Source organism: Podarcis cretensis (genome assembly GCF_951804945.1).
Source record: "Podarcis cretensis genome assembly, chromosome: 6".
NCBI lineage: Eukaryota > Metazoa > Chordata > Lepidosauria > Squamata > Lacertidae > Podarcis > Podarcis cretensis.
Window position 1 is genome coordinate 24,369,628 of NC_137175.1, and position 22,584 is coordinate 24,392,211.

The 22,584-nt window shown below is 43.3% G+C and overlaps 1 protein-coding gene across 2 annotated transcripts in view; it reads right to left on the reverse strand.

The window, feature by feature from the left end:
• Positions 1–20,751, reverse strand: part of RPN2 (ribophorin II) — a 29,574-nt gene extending 8,823 nt beyond the window's left edge. The window contains exons 1-12 of one of the 2 annotated variants that reach the window (XM_079979268.1): positions 20,511–20,751; positions 19,241–19,434; positions 15,594–15,689; positions 14,801–14,976; positions 13,589–13,664; positions 12,553–12,687; positions 9,679–9,855; positions 8,641–8,759; positions 7,148–7,253; positions 1,838–1,929; positions 1,018–1,132; positions 58–252 (exon numbers count right to left, since the gene is read on the reverse strand). In XM_079979268.1, the coding sequence (XP_079835394.1) occupies positions 58–252; positions 1,018–1,132; positions 1,838–1,929; positions 7,148–7,253; positions 8,641–8,759; positions 9,679–9,855; positions 12,553–12,687; positions 13,589–13,664; positions 14,801–14,976; positions 15,594–15,689; positions 19,241–19,434; positions 20,511–20,607 (1,578 nt within the window). In that variant the 5' untranslated portion in view covers positions 20,608–20,751. The remainder of the gene's footprint in view (positions 1–57; positions 253–1,017; positions 1,133–1,837; positions 1,930–7,147; positions 7,254–8,640; positions 8,760–9,678; positions 9,856–12,552; positions 12,688–13,588; positions 13,665–14,800; positions 14,977–15,593; positions 15,690–19,240; positions 19,435–20,510) is intronic. The other variant, XM_079979269.1, reaches the window with a different exon arrangement.
• Positions 20,752–22,584: the final 1,833 nt, after the last annotated feature.

The window sequence follows — 22,584 nt, forward strand, 5'->3', positions numbered from 1 at the left end:
TCTCTCTGCATAACACTAAAACCGAAGGCAGGGCACAGTGCAAATGGAGCAACATACCACATTCCAGAGGATTGGGTTTTCCAAAGTAGCATCCCCAATGATCAAATACAGGGTGTAGGTTCCAGAGGCTGAATCAAACTCCGTCTTTCTCTCTGAAGTGTCCAGTTCAAACTTGTAGATATTTTTGCTGTCTGGTTCTGCAACAAACACCACCTCCTGCCCAGTCTTTTGATTGTGAAGTCGCACAAAGGTCTGAAGAGGAAGAGGCGATTTTAAACTCGTGCTAGCATTCATCTCCTAACATCCATCATAAGGCTTTGGGCACCACCTCATTTCTTTCAGAGCTTGGAATGAACTTTCCAAATGACTGCCCACTGCCGGAAACATCGCTAAAGAAGCTGTTGCAGATTATGCAGGGCTCAGGGGAGGAAAGCTGACCACCTCATTCTGTTTCACATTCTGCACCTTTACTATCATAATGTAATTAGAAGGCTGTATATTGTCACATGACACCCACTTTTCCAGAGAGGAATTTAGGACCTGATTCTGGCTGGAAGCAAAGATCCTCACCACAGGATATTTCCCAGAATGTTTTTAGTGGATCTCCAGTTGTGCCACGTTTTCTACCGCAAGAAAGCACAAGTGGCGTTTGTAAAACTCCAATGCATTTTACTCTAGAATATGCACTTTTTGCACGCAGAATATGCATTCTTTGTACACACGTTGGTACGTTTTTAAGCTGAGAACTGTATCTCAAAGGATTTGGCTTGCTGACTGAATCCAGCCCCCCTCTGCTGCTCTAGAATACTGCAATCTCCCCCTGACCCTAATAAATTGCATCTCCTACTTCAAAACTGTTTATGGCAAGTTTGCGGAATTTCCCCTCCAACTTTTCTGTCACCATCTAATTCAGAATGAACTAGCCTCGGAAAAACCCCTTCCATAGGGCTTCCTTGCCAAAGTGATCTCTATGGGTAGCAAGCATGGACAACAAGGTAACTGTATGGACCAGCTAACCTGGTGGGGGATGAGTTCTGCTCCAGTGTTCACATCGACCAGCTGGAAGGACAAGGCAAAATTCTGATGGCTGTCAGCAGTGAAGGATCCTTTGGCTTTGGCTGGGTACGTGATCCTGAAAAGGAAAAAAATAAGATAAAATAACAAAGTGTCGCTGAGGAACTTGTACCAGTTGCAGCATACTGACAGGTGAGAGAGCCTGCCAAGTCGCAGAACAGTATGTTGCCCTTCCAGTAAATGAGTGAGACATGACAAGAAAGCTGTTTGTCTGGAGCTGGTTATGCTGCCCCCCAAATCTGCTAGAAAGGAAGATGGTGTGCCTATGTACATGTTGCTAATTGCCCACCTCTAGACTAATCATACAGTGTCAATTTCAGGGGTATTTGCTTTTGCAAATCTTGGGAACTGACCAGATTTTCCAAGGAGGGAAGGAAAGAGACTCAAGCACAACACTGAAAGATGACCATTTTCCCCAGCATGTTCAGAAAGGTTGGGGTGAAGATAGATGGGTGGAGACTGAATGCTTTGGACTGGATCAGGACTGGAATGATGGAATGCCAATACTGCTTTAAATGTATCATGTGAATGTAGCCGAAGTCAGCGATGGAAATCTGGCATGTCCAGATTTTACATGACTACTGTCTTGGAATGTGATAAAATTCTAACCATTTTTAGTATATAGGCATTTGTGCCTATCACAAACACTAGCTACCTAAAAAAAACTAAAAACAACCAACCAAACAAAACCCCTTGCCATGAAAAATGGTTAGCAAAGAGCCTGGATTCAAAGTCCTGCCCTTCTGAATTACTGGTATTTTACCTGGTAGTTTTTGGTGCAATACTCTGATCTTTATCCACAGTGAAGAGATCCACATTTGAAATGCCAACTTCTGTGGAGACCTTGACTTTCAGCTGCAAATAAGTAAATTTAACTGTAAGGTGCAGATAAAGCAAGGTGCCAAATGCTGACATCATTACCTACTTTTATCCCGCCCTTCCACCAAGGAATTCAGGGTGGCATCCATGCTTCCCCCATTCCCACCTCTTTTTATCTTTACAGCCACCATGTGATGTAGGTTAAGGATAGCAACCAGTCCCCCAGAATGTCAAGGTCATCAAGCAAGCTTTGTGGGGATTTGAACAGGGGTTTCCCACTATCTAAATCCATCTAGCACTTGAGCCACTATACCAAACTAGCTTTCTGATGACAAAATTCTGTTCCATTCTGATAAAGCTGCCTGCAAAAAGTACTATTTTAGTTATCATCACAATTTTTAAAAAACTGCCTATATATTTCTCTCTTTTTAAAATGCTAATAATAGAAATGGGTCCCTTTTCTTAAAATTAATCATAGGGAAGCCAACTAAACACAAACAGGCACATAGACAGGATTGTAAAAGCTAATCAGAACAGTACTAATCTGCAGGAATGAGGGTACAAAAGAGAGATTTGTAGACTGATCGGGTAACAGGCTCCCAGCACACTGCAAAACTTCAACATGTGCATTTTAAAAACAATCCATTTGTGATACTAATAATAAAGTCTTACAGAAAACTTTCTTCTGAATGACTGCAAAGGTTATTATTAACAGAAAGGGGAAGATATTATAGCCATGGGAATGGTAGATGACCGCTTATGCAAGCTTATCAGTGGTGAGAATAAAGTCAGAACAGCCTGCCAAATACCCTCACAACAAGTGCATCCACTTCTAGCACAGAGGCCCAGGGCACAGAAACGACGATGCAATCAGTGAGGATTGGGCCTGTTACATCTACCTCCCTGAAGCTCAGCACTGGCACCCCACAGGGATGTGTGCCGAGTCCCTACCTGTACTCGTTGTATACATATGACTGTATTTCATCTGATCCATCCACTGTAATTATTACGTTTGCAGATGATACTACCATAATGGGTCTAATTACAGGTGGAAATGAATCAACGTACAGAGGGGAGGTTCAAAAAGTATCTACACAGTGCTTAGATAATAACTTGCACCTAAATATTAGCAAGACAAAGGAGATGGTGTTGGACTTTCAGAGGAAGAGAGGGGAATTAGCCCTGTTGTATATCCGGGGGGGGGGGGGGGGGGTTGTGTGGAGAGAGTCTCTTCCTTTAAATTCCTGGGAGTTTACCTTAGTGAAGATCTCACTTGGAAAAACAATATAACTTAGGTGGTTAGGAAGGCCCAACAGAGACTCCATTTCCTCAGGGTCTTGCAAAAGAACAATGTTAAACAACAACTGATGACCTACCGGTCCACAATAAAAATGTCCTCTCATATTGTATCACAGTGTGGTATGTTGGCTTGACAGCCACGGACAGAAAGTCTTTACAGAGGGTGGTGAACACAGCACATGATATCATGGGCTGTCCCCTGAGCCTGCTAGATGACATCGCAAGGGATCATTGCCTTGGGAGAGCGAGAAAAATACTCAGGGATGATTCACACCCCGGCCAGCACCTCTTTAATCTTCTACCCTCGGGCAGGAGATATAGAAGTATAGTCAGGCTAAAAAACAGTTTCTATCCATGGGCTAGTAGACTGCTGAACGGAAAATAATATAGTGCAACTGACTTTCGGGGTTGGTGTATTGTGCAACAAGCACACAGAGTGCAATGCGATTGAGTGTTTTTGTGTGTGTGTGTGTGGAGGCTCGGTTAATTTCATTGTACAAAGGTTGTACATTGACAATAAAGGTATTATTATTAGTGTGAAGAAACACTCAGCAAAGGACCTGGTGATACCAGCATGCCCTGCATAAATGAAGTATGCATGCTGCATGAAGGCCAAGATGACATGGATGCCACTGCCCAAGATCAGCCAAAACAGAGCCAAGTGCCCACTGGAGACTTGAGTGGACTAATGGAGACACCAAATCCCTCCAGGAACAGGTACTTCATAACATTAACTGATGTCTACAACACCACATACCTCATAAAGCACAAGAATGAGGTGCTGGAGAAACTTGTAGTGTTGACCAGCTACAAGTTCCAGCAGAAACCAGACATAATTCACACTGGCAATGGGGAAAGAGCACACGGGGAAAGAAATGGAAGAGTTCCTCAAGCAACAAACAGGGCACTGAGCACCAGACCACAGTACCATGTGCCCCCCAAAGAGAACCAAGTGGCAGAAAGAAAGAGGAAGACTCTGGTAGACATGGCGGGAGCCATGATGCTAGATGACAAACTTCCCAACTCATTTTGGTGAGATGCAATCATGGCGGCTACTTACCTACAGGACCAACTGCCACCAAAGGCAATTGAGATGACCCCACAAGAGATGTGGCATTGGCAAAACCAAATTTAGGCCAAAGTGACATCAGAGCTCATGTGTATGTCCCAAGTGAAAAGTGCTCGAAACAGGGAGACTGAGTGTCTAAAGATGTCTTGGTGGGGTACGGTAAAAAGTGCAAAGGGTACAGAACCCACCAGCCCAAGACGTGCAAGGTGCTAGTAAGCCACTGTGTTTACTTTGATGAAAGATCCAGACCAGGCAACGTGGAACCAGCAAACACTGAATAAATCCTACCTGCAAGCATGAGCCAACACAAGGACCCAGACCAACCAACCAATCAAGAAGCAGAAATCTCAATGAGCGGGTCTGATACGAGTGTGTGTGCTGACCCTGTTCAGGAACCGGAACCAGAGTTCAGAAGGACAAGCAGAACAACAAAGGGAATATCTTCCCGCACACTCTCCTATGCAGTAATAGCATGTAAAGTCCTCACCTAAGAGACTTACAGGAGCAAGGGATTATAGAGCTAATGGATGCAGGTGCATTAACCAAGTTGTAGCTCAGGGATAACTACTGCAATCTCCTGAAAGGACAGGAACTCATGGAATGACGCATCTGCTGTTCAGAAGGAGTGATGGAAGCTTGACGGCCAAGATCACTCAGTTTCTAACCTAAGGGTTAATTGTCCTGCTAATAAGACAGTTAACCAAAGTGATGGTGGAGGTACTGCTTAGCATTATCTTTGCAGAGGTAGGATTGGTCAGGTAGTTCTCTGAGAGTTTTCATCTGTATGTTTGTTATGTCTCCCTGCTATGTACAAGGCCTGAACCTTATAAGAAAGACAAAACCTCTCTGCGTATTTCCCCCTCAAATTACCCAGGCTCATGTTCAGGATTTCTTTTCAACATCTTTCACAAGTGCAAGACACCCATTGGAGCCCACTGGCATCCTTTGTGTGTGTGGGGGGGGGGGGTGGAGGGGGATCCATTTCAGAGAAGAAGAAAACTCTTCGAAAACAGCTACCACCCACAACAATGAGAATGGACCAAAAAGAGAGTGCATAACCCCTTCAAACAACTAGAAATATGGAATCCCTCCCCAAACAAAAAAAAGCACCCCCTAAACTTATTTAAATGAATAAATACTAGGATATACTGGGAGCCTTGGCAAGCACCAAGGGGGAGACAGGGTTCAAGGGCACCATGATACATGTGGACACTATTTGGGAAGCTCCAGCACTAGGAGAATGGCTGTTGATACTAAGTGGGGTTGACGCATAACAAACATAGGAAGGTAAACCTCTTCAAGCTCCAAGTGCAACGGTGTGTATGTGCACATGCATGTAGCTTCCTCTCTTGTTGTTCTGTATAGCACCAAGCACACTGTTGTACGAACAAGTAAGGATCAGGATTGCATAGCACCATTGGAAAAGCATGGCTGCTTTAAAGTGTGTGTGTGTGTGTGTGTGTGTGTGTGTGTGTGTGTTTTACTCATATAACACACACACTAATGTCAGGAAATGCAGTCTCTTTCTGCTTAGCACGCTAGCCTCCAAGTTTAGATCATAATTGTCAAAAATTCTGGTGCACTAAGTAGAATTAATGCTAATGACAGCCTCTAAAAAGCAGCTTTCCCAACAGCTTTCTCCAGGAACAATGTGGCTTATTATGAGGCCGTGTTCGTACAAAGCCATCACCATTAATGCACGGCCACTAGCACTCGTCCATGCTTCCAGAGTGTTTAAGCAGCACCATCAATCCCCTTTTGATGCTTGAAGGGAGATTATTACTCCAATTACCACATTGATTTTGATATGTATGGCAGAGGTCAGCACTTGTAAACAAGTGCCTTCTTCGAGCTGCTCCACGCTGAGTGAGCAGCAAGACTTAAATGCTAATTTTTCAATTAAACAGGCAATTGAGGGCAAAAGAGCCCCAAACCAAAACATGTAGCGTAAGCAGCATTTGAAGGAACCTACACAAACACCAGTTGCTTGCAGTTACTGTAACTGCTGTGACTTTGGAAATAACATATTTTTAAAGGGAAACTGGAGAAAAATAAGATGCATAAAAGAGATATACACAACGCACCTCTGGTTCTTACACAAAGATAAGCAGATACTTCTTGTTTTAACTTTATATTAAAAACCAAATGAAAACAAGGAAAACACAGCTCCTCTCCACACCTATATCATTAAAACCTAAATGAGCAAGGATCAAATAGGATCATGATTTTAAAACCTGGTCTTTCAGCAAAGGCCACAAAAGTCAGGGAATGAGAGGTTAATGGTCAGCAAGCAGTACAAAATACAGCAAGTCTTTTCAGAAGAGGGAGGCTTCCTACATGAGAGAGATAGCTTGCTTGAGAGGTGCCATTTTTAAAAAAAGTTTGAACCCTTGCCTGAAGTGTTGCTGGGCAGTTTCTCTATTCATTGTGCCTCCAAAATAGACTCCTGAGTAGCTGGACTTCAAACTGATACTAGCCCCAGCCAGCACGACTAATGGTTCCAGATGAAGAGAGTCGTCGCCCAGCAATATCTGGAAGGTCATAAGTTCCCTCCCCTCTGCACTATAATTTTGCATAGGAAGATGCGGAGTCAAGGTCAGGGGTATTGAAATAGGATGCTAGGTGGGTCCTGTCCCAAAACGAATCATTTCAGGCTTTAAAATCCATGATGGAAATGTTTGTTTTTTTAAAAAAATTGTCTCTGTTTATTTTTTATCTTTTCCATTTTTCCATATTTTATTATTTTGCTCAGTTGCCCTGACAATGTTTTTAACATTGCAGGGTGGGATACAAATTGGTAAGAGAAGCATTTCCAGCTAATGTAAATCAACTTGGCTCCTATCCATGATTACAAAGACTCCAAATGCATTCAAAACATATACCCACCTCAACTTTGTTTGCAATAAAGCGACTGTCCCCATCGACACTGATCGCGAAATCGTAATACCCACTGGCAGGCTTGACATTCATGAAATTCAGCTCAAAGGCATTTCTGTTAAAAGAAGAACAGTGGTAAAATTGCAGGATATTGGTAGCCATGTGTCCAACAAAAAGTCATCAGAAGGTGAGATGATGCTTCTGGAACATATCGCTTCAAATAGCAAGCCAATGAAAAGAGAAGCAGCTAGATAAAATTGACAGAGGAAAGTTACACCGATTCAAATACAGTGGCACCTCTGGTTGTGAATGGGATCCGTTCCGGAGGCCCGTTCGCAACATGAAAGGAACGCAACCCGCAGCTGTGCGTCTGCGCACGTGCGGGTTGCGATTTGCCGCTTCTGCGCATGATGTCATTTTGCGCGAGCGGCAAAACCCGGAAGTAACCCCTTCTGGTACTTCCGGGTCGCAACCTGAAAAAACATATCATGAAACAAACGTAACATGAGGTATGACTGTATTGTTGTTGCAGGCATCTACCTGTCTTGCAAGATAATGGAGTCTCTGGGGGTGAAGCAGCACCAAAGTGACCAAAACAAACAAAGGTAGAGTCACCAACTAAGAACATAACAGCCGCTGGATCAGGCCAATGGGCCATCTATTCCAGCATCCTGTTCTCATAGTGGTTTACTAGATGCCTGTGAGAAGCCTGCAAGGTGGATATGACCTCAACAGCACTCTAGCCCCTTGTGCTTCCCAGCAACTAGTATTTCAAGGTACACTGCCTCTGAATGTGAAGGTAGAACTTAGCCAACATGGTTGGCAGTCACTGACAGCCTTCTCTTCAACGCATTTGTCCAATTCTCTTTTAAAGCCATCCAAGTAGGTGGCCATCACTGCCTCCTGTGGAAGTGAGCTCCGTAATTTAAACTATGTGCTTCATGAAGAAATACTTCCTTTTATTGGTCCTGAATCTTCCAACATTCAGCTTAATTGGATGTTCTGGTGTTATGAGGGGGGAGAAAGAAATCACAAACCAAAAAAAATCACAAACCTGGTTGATGCTTTTGGAATATGAACAAATAAACAAAGCACCTGATCACAGCCTACAGATACAGATAGGTAGCCGTGTTGGTCTGCCATAGTCAAAACAAAATAAAAAAAATCCTTCCAGTAGCACCTTAAAGACCAACTAAGTTAGTTCTTGGTATGAGCTTTCGTGTGCATGCACAGCGTGTATCTGAAGAAGTGTGCATGCACACGAAAGCTCATGTACAGCCTACAGAGCTGTTCTACTCTGAATTTGGGAAAAAACCCCAAAACAAAAAAACTAGTTAAGTAACAGTATGCTTGAGGTACATGTGTATTTTCTACCTGCCCCAGTTTCTCTCAGTTCTTCCTAGGGTACCAGAAAATAGACAATTCAAAACAGACTGTCTTCTGTACACACCCTGAAAAAAATAAAACCGAAGCCAAAATAAAACAAAAATATATTTCCTTACCCAGACAGGGCAAAGGCAGACTGTTGAAGGACTGTGGCTTTAGTAGCAGCCGATTTTGCATGATCCAAGGTCACACTTGCCTGAGTCAAGGGCTGTGACATAACATTGGTCACTTGGAGCTAGAGAATGAGAAAGACTTGCAAGATTAGATTATTTCCCACAACCACAGCAACTGAAGTTTACCTGCTAAATTGCAGACCCGTTTTGTGTGCGTGTCTGCCAAAGACTAATATCAACTTTTACATAGCTTTTTACTGAAAGCCCATTCATGCATCTAACAAGAAGGTGTGAGGATAAGGAAGCACAGTCACACCAGTTCCATGCCTAATATCCACTGCATGGAGCAGGAAGGGCTGAAAGGGCTGGGAAGTGGGAAGCCCACTAACATAGATTTCCTGATTGGGGGCAGGCTTGTTAAGAGCCCTCATGTGATTCAAGCCTCCTCAGTCCTCCTGCTCAGTGCAGAATGGTCAACGGTGGAGCATGCATACAGACTTCCCTCCATTGTTACCCTTTATGTGATTAAAAAACAACAACAACATAATGAGGGGCAATATTTTCATTTATGCATTTGTAATTCTATTTGTACGCCCCTTTTCCACAAAAAGAATCATGCTCAAGGCAGCTTGCAACAAAGAAAACAGGAATACTTCTCAAAGTCAACTATCGTAAGAACAATTCTGTAGCAACATAATAGCAATACAACAACATATCGAAACATTTCAGTACTACAAATATTACAAGATTACATCAAAAACATTACACCTCTTGGCAACTGGAAAAACAACAAGGAAGCATTACAGTTTCAGCTGGATCCTAGAAACCCGCATTCCTATTTCTGCATGTTCCAAATTCATACTCTGCTCTATCACATAGCCCTCTCTATCTGACCCCTGAGTGCTTCATGACCCTGGGCATGTAGACTGTCCCTGATTTATGACACAGTTTCAGTGTTCTCTTCCCTAGGCTGTTTTAGTTCTCAGACTCAGGGGAATTATAGGTTGAAGTAACACAACTGATCACAGTCTAGCAACTCACCTTAAAAATGGGCTGGTGGTGGGAGACGGCAGCAGGCCCATCAGGGACTGCAATGACTGGCAAATGGTAACGATTCTGGGAAAGGGAAGCTGCAGCACAAGCCACACTAAAAGCTTCAGAAAGAACCTCGAAGTTCTTCTTGCTGAAAATTGCATTCACCAGCTGGATGATTTGATCCTGAAAAAGGAAAAATCATAAAACTATGATGCATGTGCAGACTAAAGGCCCTGGAAGTAATGGGTTAGAGGAGAGGAAGAAAGAGGGAGAAGCAATGCAATGTTCTCTTTTAATAGAGAGTAGGCAATAGGAATTAAGACAAGAAATGGTTTTATTATAGAAGGAAGTACAGTGGAACCTCTATTTATGGACATAATCAGTTCCGGAGGTCTGTCCATAAGTTGATCCGGGTCGCTGGTACAAGCACCGTTGTGCACAGATGCATTCGGCAGTGTGCCTCTGCACATGTGCAGACAGCGGCAGCCACTTCTGCGCATGCATGAATCGCAGAAACCCAGCATTAACCTCCGGGTTTGCCGCGGTCACAACTTGGATCGGGCCCAAGCAGAGGCGGTCATAAGTAGAGGTTCTACTGTACAACACGTTCTCTCTCCTTTAGCTAATTTCTCACTCTAGCCTTGCCTCCTGTTTGGGCCTAACTTCCTAAACTACATATGGGTTGTTCCCTTAAGTATAGTCACATTTATCCTTACAGACAACAAGGAAAAAAGTTTTTGGGGGATGATGGGCAGAATGAGCGGGGGAAGGGCTGTGGCTCAATGGTTGAGCACCTGCCTTCTATGTACAAGGTCCCAGGTCCAATCCCCAGCTTCTCTGGGTAGAGCTGAGAGAGACTCCTGCCAGAAACTCTGGAGGGCCACTGCCAGTAAACAATACTGAGCTAGATGGATCAATGGTGTGAATCAATATAAGGCAGCTTCCTATGTTCCTATTATTGGTTTGTGCACCCCATTTCCTCATGTTCCTGCGGCTCAGTAAACAGTCTTCAAACCCCTGGGATAGATCTTCTTTGGCCCAGATAATTCACCACTGCCATCACTGTTTCTAACGGAATGGCAAATTGCCATACCCTACCATGGGTTCAAATAATTCCTGAAACTGGCTTGAAAACTAGCATTGCCTCATTCAGTTAAAATGAAGTTGTTTTCTTTTAATATTGGTTATTATTTGAAACAAAAGAAAATTTATATGCAAAACAACAACAACAGTTTCTGACAACATAATTTTTAATCCATATGGAGTAATTATCTTTAATAGGGCCAATTTTGGAATTATTGTTTTTTTAAACCATTGTTTGATGCCTGGGAGTCTATAATTTGCTACCTTAGATTTGCCTGAATGATGGTGTCAAGCACAATGGCAAAAGAGTGTTTCCACATCAAGTTCTTTTTTTTGCAGAAAAAGGGTGACTGTAAGCTCCCCATTCATAACCTGGGGCATTTTCAGCCTATTATCATTTATACTAGAATTAGAGATGCTAGACATTAATTGTATTTTCAGTTCAGAGAAAGAGCTTGATGATTAGGATCTTAACCTACCATGGGGAAAACATGTCCCAGGGACAGCACATAAAAGCTCTACAAGTCTGTCTCTACTTTATGAGGTCACCAATTAAGGCCCTGATCAATCATATTTTTAAAAGCAGAAACTCATTTACAGTCTTTCCTGTTAAATTTATTAAAATGCACTATTTCCATCATGTCACTATGGCATGCCCAAGCACATGCGGCATTTTAAGAATCTAAATCTATTTGTTATTTTATGCCGTAAAAAATAGTTTGCTACTAAAGTTTAGAAAATGGATTCGCTTTAGATTAGAAGTTCTGGCTTTCTTTATGCCTGACTTCAAATCACCACAAAACGTTTCCTACCCTAACACACATTAAAGTTAGCTTTGCATGCACTGAAATGTACAGGTTCCTTTGGAAAATTATGCATATGCTCATAGCATATTTTTGATCTAGATTTTTCTAGCGGTGAGGAAGGACTGAAAACAAGGACACACACATTTGTCATTTTTTAAAGCTCTGCATGAATGAACAGACACAACAGACACGCAATCTAGGTACACTGCTGCACTGCTCAGTGGAGCCCCATCTCCTCTCCTCTCCCCTATGTCCATGCACAGGCATGAGAATATTGCACCAGGCAGAGAGAGAGAGAGAAGAGGTGGGAACGATTTTAGAAGGCAAAACTCCCCGACTCCCTATACATCATGCCTGCCCATGTACCCATGCACATTCACAGGTGGGAGAGGGTGGGGTGATGCACACCACAAAGCTTTACTGAGTTACATCAGAATCTTCTGAATGTGGGAGCTGCACCCTGGTGGGAGTGGATTGTGTCCACTGGATGCAGCCATTAGTGGGGACACTCTAACCACTCTGCTGTGCTCATCATCAGGATAATTCGTGGGTGGATATGTCATAACCTTTCCAGGCACATCCATTAAAATACCAATGCCTTGTTTTCCTATTCCAATTATTTTTGGCCTGGTACATGTGGACCAAAGGGTCATATGTGCTGCAAATGCACAGCCAACCCTTTTCAGCCAGATCAGCCCTACGTTGTTATGCTACCTCTGTGCTTTACATCGTCCCATTACTACAGATCAATACAGCTACAAGGCAATATTAACATTTATTTTGATAAATGAAAGAAAAGCTGTTCTGAGGTCTAGCTAAGAGAGTGGTTAAACGATGGCAGATATTACTTCACTCCTTCATGCTTCATCAGTTTAAATTCTTCTTCTTCAGGTTTGTAGTTTATGCCTGAATAAATAATTATTCACACACATCTTATCCAAAAAGCATATAGTACTGTAGATCAGGGAAAGAAGCAGCATTCAATGAGTACCTCTTTCATTGCTGGCTCTGTTCCTACATGGTCAGAGAGTTTGTATGTAGCAGCCAAAAACAATGCAGTTGCTTCAAGTCCTTCTTCAAACTGCAGATACACCCCTCCAAGGTCATCCAGTCGGGCAACAAGATCCTAGAACAGGATTATAACAAAGAACTTTGAGGCAGTTGAATGACAGCCACCAAGGCTACATTCATACAACCGTTTATTCAGTTTTCCTGACATTTCCCTGATTCTTATACATTGTATTTGAACTTTCACATGATGCAAAAGCCACTTCCAGAAATATGGCAGAATGTAGCACAAGTTTAGTGCTTATTTCTGTGTTATTTGCAAACTGATTTTTTCTGGAAGCAAATATAAAAATGAGCACTATGCAGTCTCTCTGCCACTACACAGGGTTGCTATTTATTGAGCAAGATTTATATGCCATTTTATCATCAAAGCCATTTAATTACTGTCTCGAGGATAAAGTTGCTTTTTGAAGGAAAGCTGAAGTATGTGACTGTCAAGTTAGATAGTTAGGTCAAATGCACACAATATATTTAAAGCACATGAATTTTAAAGAATCCTGTAGTTTCTTAATGGTGCTTGGAACTGTAGCTTTGAGGGACAAACTACCGCTCCCAGAATATATTTTTTGGGGTGGGGAGCATGACTGTTACAGTGGTATACATGCACTTTAAATGTATGGAGTGGATGTGTCATTCACAAATTCCATCATTTGTGGAACCTTGGTTATCTTTTAACAGGAACAGGGGATTCTCCGTATTGGCCCCAAATTATGGAATGCTGTTCCTGACTGAGAGACGACTTGCCTGGTTGTGTTTTTGGAAAGCAGACTCTTCTTTCCATCAAGCATTTGGAATGGATGGAAGCTGCGTGCTGTTTGATCTTTCCTGTATCTTTGCATTTGTTTGCTTTGCTTTGTTTTACAGCATGGTTTTTAGCTGATTTTATATTTTGGGTCATGTTGGGGCTTTCTGAGCTGAAGGGTGGGTCATAAAAATAAACAGACACCTGTAATAAATACCTCTATCTCTTCTACAATGCCTCTTAAGTCAGCTTGCTGGGACAAGTATGAAGCAGTCTGCAAAGCCTGAATTGTTCTGAAACAACAGAAACCAGAGTATGAGGAGAAGAAAAGACTAGATACAGATATAATTTTCACCAGTTAAGAGCAGACTACTGGCCTCATCAGAGGTGTCAAAGATATTCACCAAGAACAGAAACATCAAATAAAAACCACGAACTATCACTGTCTGTTCAGTCAGGGAATGAAAGTGCCTTTGGCAGAGGGGATGCATGGAATGGTGCAGACCTTTAGCTGACATCTTATTGAATTGGAAGAAATTCAGTATTATACCCTAAGCTAAAGATTTATTTATCTAACTAACTAACTAAGAAGATTTACACAACGCTTAATAAAAAAAATAATCCAAGCTGCTTACAATAAATGATACAAAATAGTCATAAAAATACCAATAAAATCTGTGGACTTTAAAAACAAGTAGACATAATAAACTACATGTCTGGTTGGGATCACCTAAAAATAAGAGTCCTAAGCAGGCATCAAAAACAGCACAATGAAAGAAGCCTACCTAAAATTAGTATTTTTATTAATAAAAATAAAACCAAGTCAAATAATGTTCAGCTTTCAATACTTCACTGTATTGATACTGTACTGTAGATACAAAGCCTAAACTTCCTCTTATCGTCTCTCCCTGTACAATTTGTGCAATTTGATGGTGGAAACCAGTCTGTATGATGCGGGCCCATTTCTCTTTCTCTCCCCCACCCAGTAGGCTTGCCAGAGATATGAACAGAGTGCTTTTGAAACTAGGCCCTGCTTCAGTAGCCACTAAGAAAGCCAGCCCACTATTCTAAACTGGGCCATAGTCTCTACAATTAATGTATCTTACTTGTGCCCCCACTCCTCTCTCTACACACACACACAACTGAAATGTGTATAGCAAAGCCTCCCCTCCCCGCAAAAGTCCAGGAACTATTTCTTGCATTAATCCACAGTGCTGTTAACAGCTGATGCTAAAACAATAATGAAAACACGATAGCTTCAACCCTAGTCTTTTAACCAGTGTACCAACTTGTTATCATTATACCTCCAAATATACAGATACATTTACCAATGAATTACAAATGCAAACAGAGTGGCTGCATGCAAGTGGAATGACAGAAGGAACCCACAGGCAAGCAAATTAACTATTACATTTCCTAAAAGACTTACGCCAAGACGTTCTCTTCCTTGCTGAGACGAGAAGTCAGGGCAGTAAGGGCTTCTTGGGAGGCGAGAGGTAGCCCAAAGCCACTCAGGGCTCCAACAGCATGGTAGATCTGGGTGACGGAGGAATCTTCGCTGACAGCGGCAAGCAGCAGCTCCCTAGTTTCATTTGAAATGGCAATCTAAGAAAGATAAACATTGTCTCATTGTTAAACAGACCTCTTTCCCACCGTTAGTTTTGCAGTATTCATAAGCCATGGTCAGAAATGCTCAGCATTTCATCTATGAATTGCAGGGCAAGGGATGCAGGTGGCACTGTGGTCTAAACCACTGAGCCTCTTGGGCTTGTTTGCCAATCAAAAGGTTGGCAGTTCGAATCCCCATGACATGGTGAGCTCCCGTGGCTCTGTCCCAGCTCCTGCCAACCTAGCAGTTTGAAAGCACACCAGTACAAGTAGATAAATAGGTACCACTGTGGCGGGAAGGTAAACGGCGGTTTCCGTGTGCTCTGGTTTCTGTCATTGTGTTTCGTTGTGCCAGAAGCGGTTTAGTCATGCTGGCCACATGACCCAGAAAGCTTTCTGTGGACAAACGCCAGCTCCCTCGGCCTGAAACTGAGATGAGCGCTGCAACACTATAGTGGCCTTGGACTGGACTTAAATCATCCAGTGGTCCTTTACCTATTTACCTATGAATTGCAATTTGACGGTAAGGGTAAGGAGTTCTTGCCTGTCTCAGAAAGACGGATGTGCACAACAGGAGAATTAATACCATTTCCTCTACAAAGAATTAAACTCACCTCACATCCAGACAACGCCTGGCTGGCCTGTGCAGCATAGAAGAGGGAATCGACACTATTGGGGTCCACCTTTGATTTTATGAAGTTACAGGCAGCCTGCACATACACACACAAAGAAATATAAAATTAACCATCCTGACTGTACACATGCAGGTATTACATTCAATCTACAGATATCTACTGATTCAAAAAGGAACACAAGTGTCACTTAAGAATATAAAGAGAAAAAACAATAACAAAATAGTAATGGTTATTAGATGCAGAATTTCTGAGGAATATATTCAATGTGACCAAACAACAAATGAAAGGCTTTAGCACAGAAGAATTCACAAATACAGTGGTGCCTCGCAAGACGAAATTAATCCGTTCCGCGAGGCTCTTCGTATAGCGGTTTTTTCGTCTTGCGAAGCAAGCCCATTGACAGCTTAGTGGATTAGCGCTATTAGCGGTTTAGTGGCTTTTAGCGATCAGCTGTTAAGCGGCTTATCAGCGGATCAGCTGATAAGCGGCTTAGCGGCTTAGGAAAAGGGGGAAAAAAGGGGGGAAAACCCGCAGGAACTCGCAAGACATTTTCGTCTTGCGAAGCAAGCCCATAGGGAAATTCGTTTTGCGAAGCGCCTCCAAAACAGAAAACCCTTCGTCTAGCGGGTTTTCCGTCTTGCAAGGCGTTCGTCTTGCGGGGCACCACTGTACATTTCCCAAGACTACAAACACTTGTGTAAACCATCAGATGCAACCACACCATCTGATTTCCCAAAGCCACATTCAAAACACAATGGAACTTTCTACCGTGCCAGTGTCCCCCATCACCTGCAAAAGAGAGAGAGACCTAAACTGGTTCCTTTTTTAAACAACTGTGGTTTCTCTAGTAAAAGCCCAGAGTGCACAGAGTGGAAGGCCAGGGGCAAAGTGGCAGAGCATCTACTTTGAATGCAGAAGGTCCCAGGTACAAGCACCTGGTGGGGCTGAGAACGCCCATGTCTGAAACCTTAGATAGCTACCGTCACTCATTGTAGATGTACTGAACTAGATGAGCCAATGATCTGATTCAATGTTTTAAGACTGCTTCCTATGTTCCTATGGCAGTGCTCACAAATTTAAGTGCAAATCTAGGGCCCATTTGATACATTAACTGGCCTAGGGACCATACAGCTCATTAAAAGAGTACATGCTTCGTATGAGCAAGTTCCAGTTTCAGGGTTTTTTGGTGTCTGTGGGGTGGGGGCTTGGATGGCAGGTGATACTCCTGTTGCTTATTATCAGCTATTGCTCTTTTGCACCAGCACTGCCAAGGATGAGAATCAAGGGCCTGTCTACATGAAATGAGAATCCATCTTGCTCAGTGATGTGCTTACTGAGCTACCTCTATTAGGAAGGCAGCATCATAGCAATTCCTCATGTGGCTGTTGGGTCTCAAGTAAAAGCAGGCATAAATGTAAGGGGTGGGCAGGTTCTCTTTTTCCTAGGATGAGGCTGTTCCCTCTTCAGGTTTGTGTGATTTTGGTGACAGCAGGCAGAAAGCAACTGGGAGGAGGTATCAAATGGGTGTATTTAAGTGGGGTAATAAAAGTAATTCCTATAATGTGCAAATCTGGCTACCCTACCCCCATTTGGGGAACTAGACTACATACATAAAGACAGAACAAAAAGGAAGCAGGTTAAGCCTTGGCACCATCTACTGGTAAAACTTGGTTACAACACCCAAGAACTTCAGCACAAGATAAAATATTTTTTACAATGCAACAGAAAACAGCTACCTATTTGAAATAGCAAAAAGGAGGCAACAATTGGATTTTTAAAGTAGCCTGAAGAAGTGATAAGCAAAAGCAACAAAAAAGCAGCAGGAAAGGACCTTGGTTTAGGGCACCTGCTTGGCATGCATAAAAGTCCAGGTGCAAACTATCTCCAACCCACAGCTTGAAACTCTAAAGAGCCACTGTCAATGTAAACATTACTGAGCAAAGTGGCTCAACAGTCTGATTCAATAAAAGGCAACTTCATTTGGAATGAATGACCAGCAGTGGGGTGAACAATGGGAGCTGCATTCTAACAACCTTGGTGGACTCTGTCTTGGGCTCAGGATGCTGTCAAAAACAGCACATTTTCTTTCACTTATGTCCAAGGAGCTCAAAACAGCAGACAAGACCCCAAGACAGTACACAAGATTATTCACCACTACATTATTCCCAAACAGATGCTTTGTAATGATTTGTTGGGTCTCTGGACCGTAATAAAGATTGTTGTTGTTCCCAAACAGATGAGATGACAGTGAGTGGCTCAAGGCCATCTGGTTAGTTTTGTGACCAAGTAGGAAAGTAGGGATCTAATTTTGCATTTTCCTATTTCTAACCCAATACTCTGTTCAAAGCCGCTTCCAGTTCCTGCATACTCTTGCTCTTGAAAGACTCATATGCAAGATCCTAGCAGTGCACATGAACAATACTAACTCCTGATCTTTCTGTGTCATGTGGTAGTATTAAAATCTCCAAGCGCTGTCCAAATATCATTAACATTTTTTGTATCATTGAAGAAGGGATTTACAGTGAATGCATTTTATCTATTGGTGTTGGACACTGAATTACTCCCACAGACAGTATTGTTATGGCTACACTAGTAAAATTTAAACTGGTCACAAAAAAGTTACAGTATTCCTGATGAAATCTGGCTGCCTCTACAACATGTTGGTCATGTTTATTATAGTAAAATATTGTAGATGCAATTCTCTCAGCATATAACACCTCCTCTGCATTTTTTGAATTATATGCTTTTTCATCCTATGCTTTAGGCGTGCACTGTGCCAATGATTTCAATAGGATTGTGTGTATAAATAACCAATTGCAACATAGGAAAGACTTCTGAATTTTGAATGTCACTGCTTCCCATGCCACTTGTACCTAGCTCCAATGGATTGGATCCAAAGATCTGTAAGCAGAAGGAGAAAATGCTTATGTGTTTTTTATGAACTATTGCACAAGCTAGCTAGCGAAAGATTTCTCACAGTGCAGCACATCGATTGAGGGCAATGCCAGAATTTGGGAAATGTGGTGAAGGCTGTAGCATACATACTTTCAAAGGCTATAGAGGTCTTGAGAATGTTTGTTCAAAAGCTTTTTCAAATGGAACAAGTATGTGCTGTTTTTGTCACAGAGAACTCTTTTCCAAGGAAGAGGCTTTCTGCTTGCAAAAGGGTATCTTTGGACCCAAGCCATTATGTACACACCCTCTCCTTCTGAAAGAGGGAACAAACCAAGGTGAGCAGCAATCATAATATTGCACTGTATTTCCAAAGCAGCATTATGGCAACTGTCTGTTTTAGTTCTCTTTCTCTCAATCTGTCTCTTTTGTGGTTATCTGCCAATCTCTGCTCTCTTCATGTCACACACAGAGAAAATCACAACCACGGTATTGTACTACATTTCCCATCCTTGCTTTACATAAAACAGGATATGCTCCTGATATTACCACATAGCACTGTGATTCAGGAGCTCTGCAAATGCTCAGGCAGCAGAGAATGTCTTTAACAAACCAAGCAACTATTACCTGCCAGAGTTAAACAGATTCTATGCTGGTTTACCAATATACAGATACTTACAGCTCATTTTTCATAGCCTGATAACTTTCTGAACTCCACAATGACACATTCTTACCTTTTCATCAGCCACTTGCCCTCCTAATTTGTTCAGTCCTACAATGGAGTAATAACTTCCTTCCAGATCAGTAAAGGGACGCTCCAATGAAGCTCGTAGCCTCTGAAGATCATGTTTTGTGAGATAATGGCTAGGAGTCAGAGCCTGTAAGCTGGCCACAAATATTAAGGCCAAGATGAAAATGGTGAGATATCCTGGAAATGAAGAAAAAAGAGGTAAGAACCTTAATAGGTGTTTCATTAATGTCTCCCTAGAGAATATAGTGTTCTGAATAGCTTTCTTTACTGAAGCATGTGATTATGCTATCTACCTAGCTATAATCAGACACCTTAGATAGAAGGTCTCACCACACGGCCACCAAACTGTACAACCAACAAAACAATTTGATGCAGATATCATGATTGCGCCTTACATTCCTTTTTATCAATCTTGACCTTTTTAATGTATAAGGGTTTATGTGTTCTCTATAACTGCATGATATTTGCGTATGTGTTCATGTAATGCCACTTTCATCCTGCCATTGTTTTCTACCAGTCTGTGGCAAGGGAGGTTAAGAGAAGCAAGGTCCCTCGGTCAGCTGACTGAAATGTCTGTGCTGCCACACTAAAGCAACCCAGATGCGGCACCTGTAATAAAAGTGCCAGTTCATCAGCTCGAAGCTGTTGCGAAATAGGCAAGGGCAATCCGGTAGGCAAACTGCCCCCAAGTTGTAAAGGGCTTCATATACCCACAGTTAACACTTTGGGCTTGGCCATGTGGCAGATGGGCGACCAGTGTAGACTTCCGAGAGCATGCATTCTATCATGCCAGCGATTGTGCTGCAGCATAGAAATTATCCAGGGTTGGGGAAGAGGAGAGAGAGCCCATCGCTTGCATTTCAACGCGAGCCGGCTGCTTCCCTGCAAGGCTCATTTCGTCTTCGACAGGCAGAAATCCGGCATTTCCTACCACCCAACCGACGCGCCGGGCGAAGGCTTCACCGGCTGCATTTCTACCTGCTTACAGGAAGGCAAGGGAGCGCTGCAGTCTCCTCACCGGCCTTGCCCACCCCCGTGTGTGTATTGGGGACAATGAGAGGGTCGCAAGCCTAACGGCAAAGCGCCCTAGCGGCCCTTCCGACCGGGCCCGGGCCCCTCCGGAGGCCTCCCTGAGGAGAACCCTGCGCCCCTCGGTGTCCAGCCCCTCCGCAAGCGCGAAGAGAAGCCGCTCTTTCGACAGGGCCGCAGCCCCTTCCCCACGCCGACGCCGCCACCTCAGCGCCGCTCCTTACCCGAGGCCGCCATTATTCCGCCGCCGCCGCCGCCGCCTTCCGCACGCCAAGGTCCAAGTAGAGCCCCACTTCCGCCCGGAGCTGCGGAACGTACCATTTATCACGACAGCCGTTCACGGAGTACCCCGGCGTCCGATTACCCCGCTCCCTCCGCGCCTAGGAAACGGTACGGCAAATCACGGAGATTCGAACTTCGGGGAAAATAAGTGGAGCGAAAGCTCAGCAGTTTTCCACTCCGTCTTTCTTTTTCCCCCCCCTTCCCATTCCGTTCATGGTACGCCCCCGGCTACATTGCTTCCAACGAAAGGGAGGAGCGGCTGGGAGGATGTGTACTCCGCTGATTGGCTGAGGGTTCCGTCGTTCACATCGGAGGAGGCAGATTCAAAGAGAGCAGGAGGGAGGCTTTGGAACGGCATGAGCTGGAGGGGCGTGGTTCGGGTGTAGGGGGGCGGGGCGGAGCAGGAAAGCGCGTGGATGTCCCGTTTTCCCGTCCCCAAAAGTTGGACGGTAGGTAAATATATGTAATGGAGGCAACAGGCGAGCCTCACTGGAGAGAGCATTCCACAAGCAAGGAGCCATTGCAGAAAAGGCATGTGCTCTCCGGCTTCTCCTACAAGGAATAATCAACATTAGTGCAAGATTATTTCTGCACGTGTAGGTATCTATGAGCTCCAAGGCTCTTTCTGTTTGGCTGTGTACACACGACACATTTAAAGCACATGACTCCCTCCCCAAAAAGAACAATGAGAACCGTAGTTCGTTAAAGGTGTTGGGAATTGTAGCTCTGCGAGGGGGGTCAACTACAGTTCCCAGGACTTCGGGGGGGGGGCAGCCATGTTTGCAATGGACTTGAAATGTCTGAATGAACACAAATGCATAAACAAAACAAGGCCAAAAAAAGAGCTTTTGGCTTGATTTTCTTTTTAAAGGCTTTCAGCTTACTTGGAACTGGGAATTCAAACTGAAATTCCGGACCGAGCCGTTGATTGCTTTAATTCCATCTGATGCAATTTCTTGGCCTTAGTTTCACTCCCCACCACAGGGGGTTGTTAAGCCTGGAACATCATGTTAGATCATCAGTCGGAATTCCAGAATTCCTTGGAGTTACTGCATTTGTCAGTCAGTTACTGTTAGCCAAACGTTCACTGCTTGCACTTGTATCCAGTTACAATTTTTTTAAGAGTTCTTTATTTTTAAAACCAAAGCAATAATATTGTTTGTGGCCTGTGTAACAGATTTATATGTGCCTGGGCTAGAAAAAAAATACACAGGCTGTGTGCCTTGGGGTGGGGTGGGGTGGGGGGAGTTTCCTGTAATGCCAACAAACGGGGGGACGTTTTCAGGACACCTGTTATTAACATCCTAACTTTATGTAAATATTCGGTGACTAATGGCAAAACTTTCTGGTTCATTCATGAGATAACATTCCTCAAGACAGCCGTAGAATCTGCTTTCCAACGTTTAATGCTTTGTAGATGGAAAGGCCAATTTCCCCCTAAAATATGGAAGAAACAGCTGAATGTGATATACAGAAGGAAGGAAACTTTGGGCGCAGATTTCTGAGGCAGACAAAATCGGCTTGGTTTCCAGAAGATTCTGAAAGGTAGCAAGAACGCCTCCATTTTTAGCCAACCCTGACTAAAAACTGTGTCTTGAGACCCCAGAGTGCAGCTCTGGGGGGTGAAGTCAAACCGCTGCTGTTATGTACTGAGTTGAATAGGATCCAAAATGCAGCAGTCTGATTGGTCCTAGAACAATAGGATCCAAAATGCAGCAGTCTTATTGGTCCTAGAACAATAGGATTCAGAATACAGCAGTCTGATTGGTCCGCAGGAGCCACCCAATCCAGCTCCAGATGGAAGTGAATCCACAGCCTGATTGGCCTACAGGAGAATCCCATAATTAGCCAATCACGTGCAGCCCACTGTGTAAATAATGTATATAAAGCAGATACTTTGGGGGAACTTTCATTCTTCCTTACCACTATGAGCTGAATAAAGAGCATGAAATCTACTCTCAACTTCGAATATATTTCAGCTGCGTTAGCTACTGAAGTGACAGACATGGGGCGCAA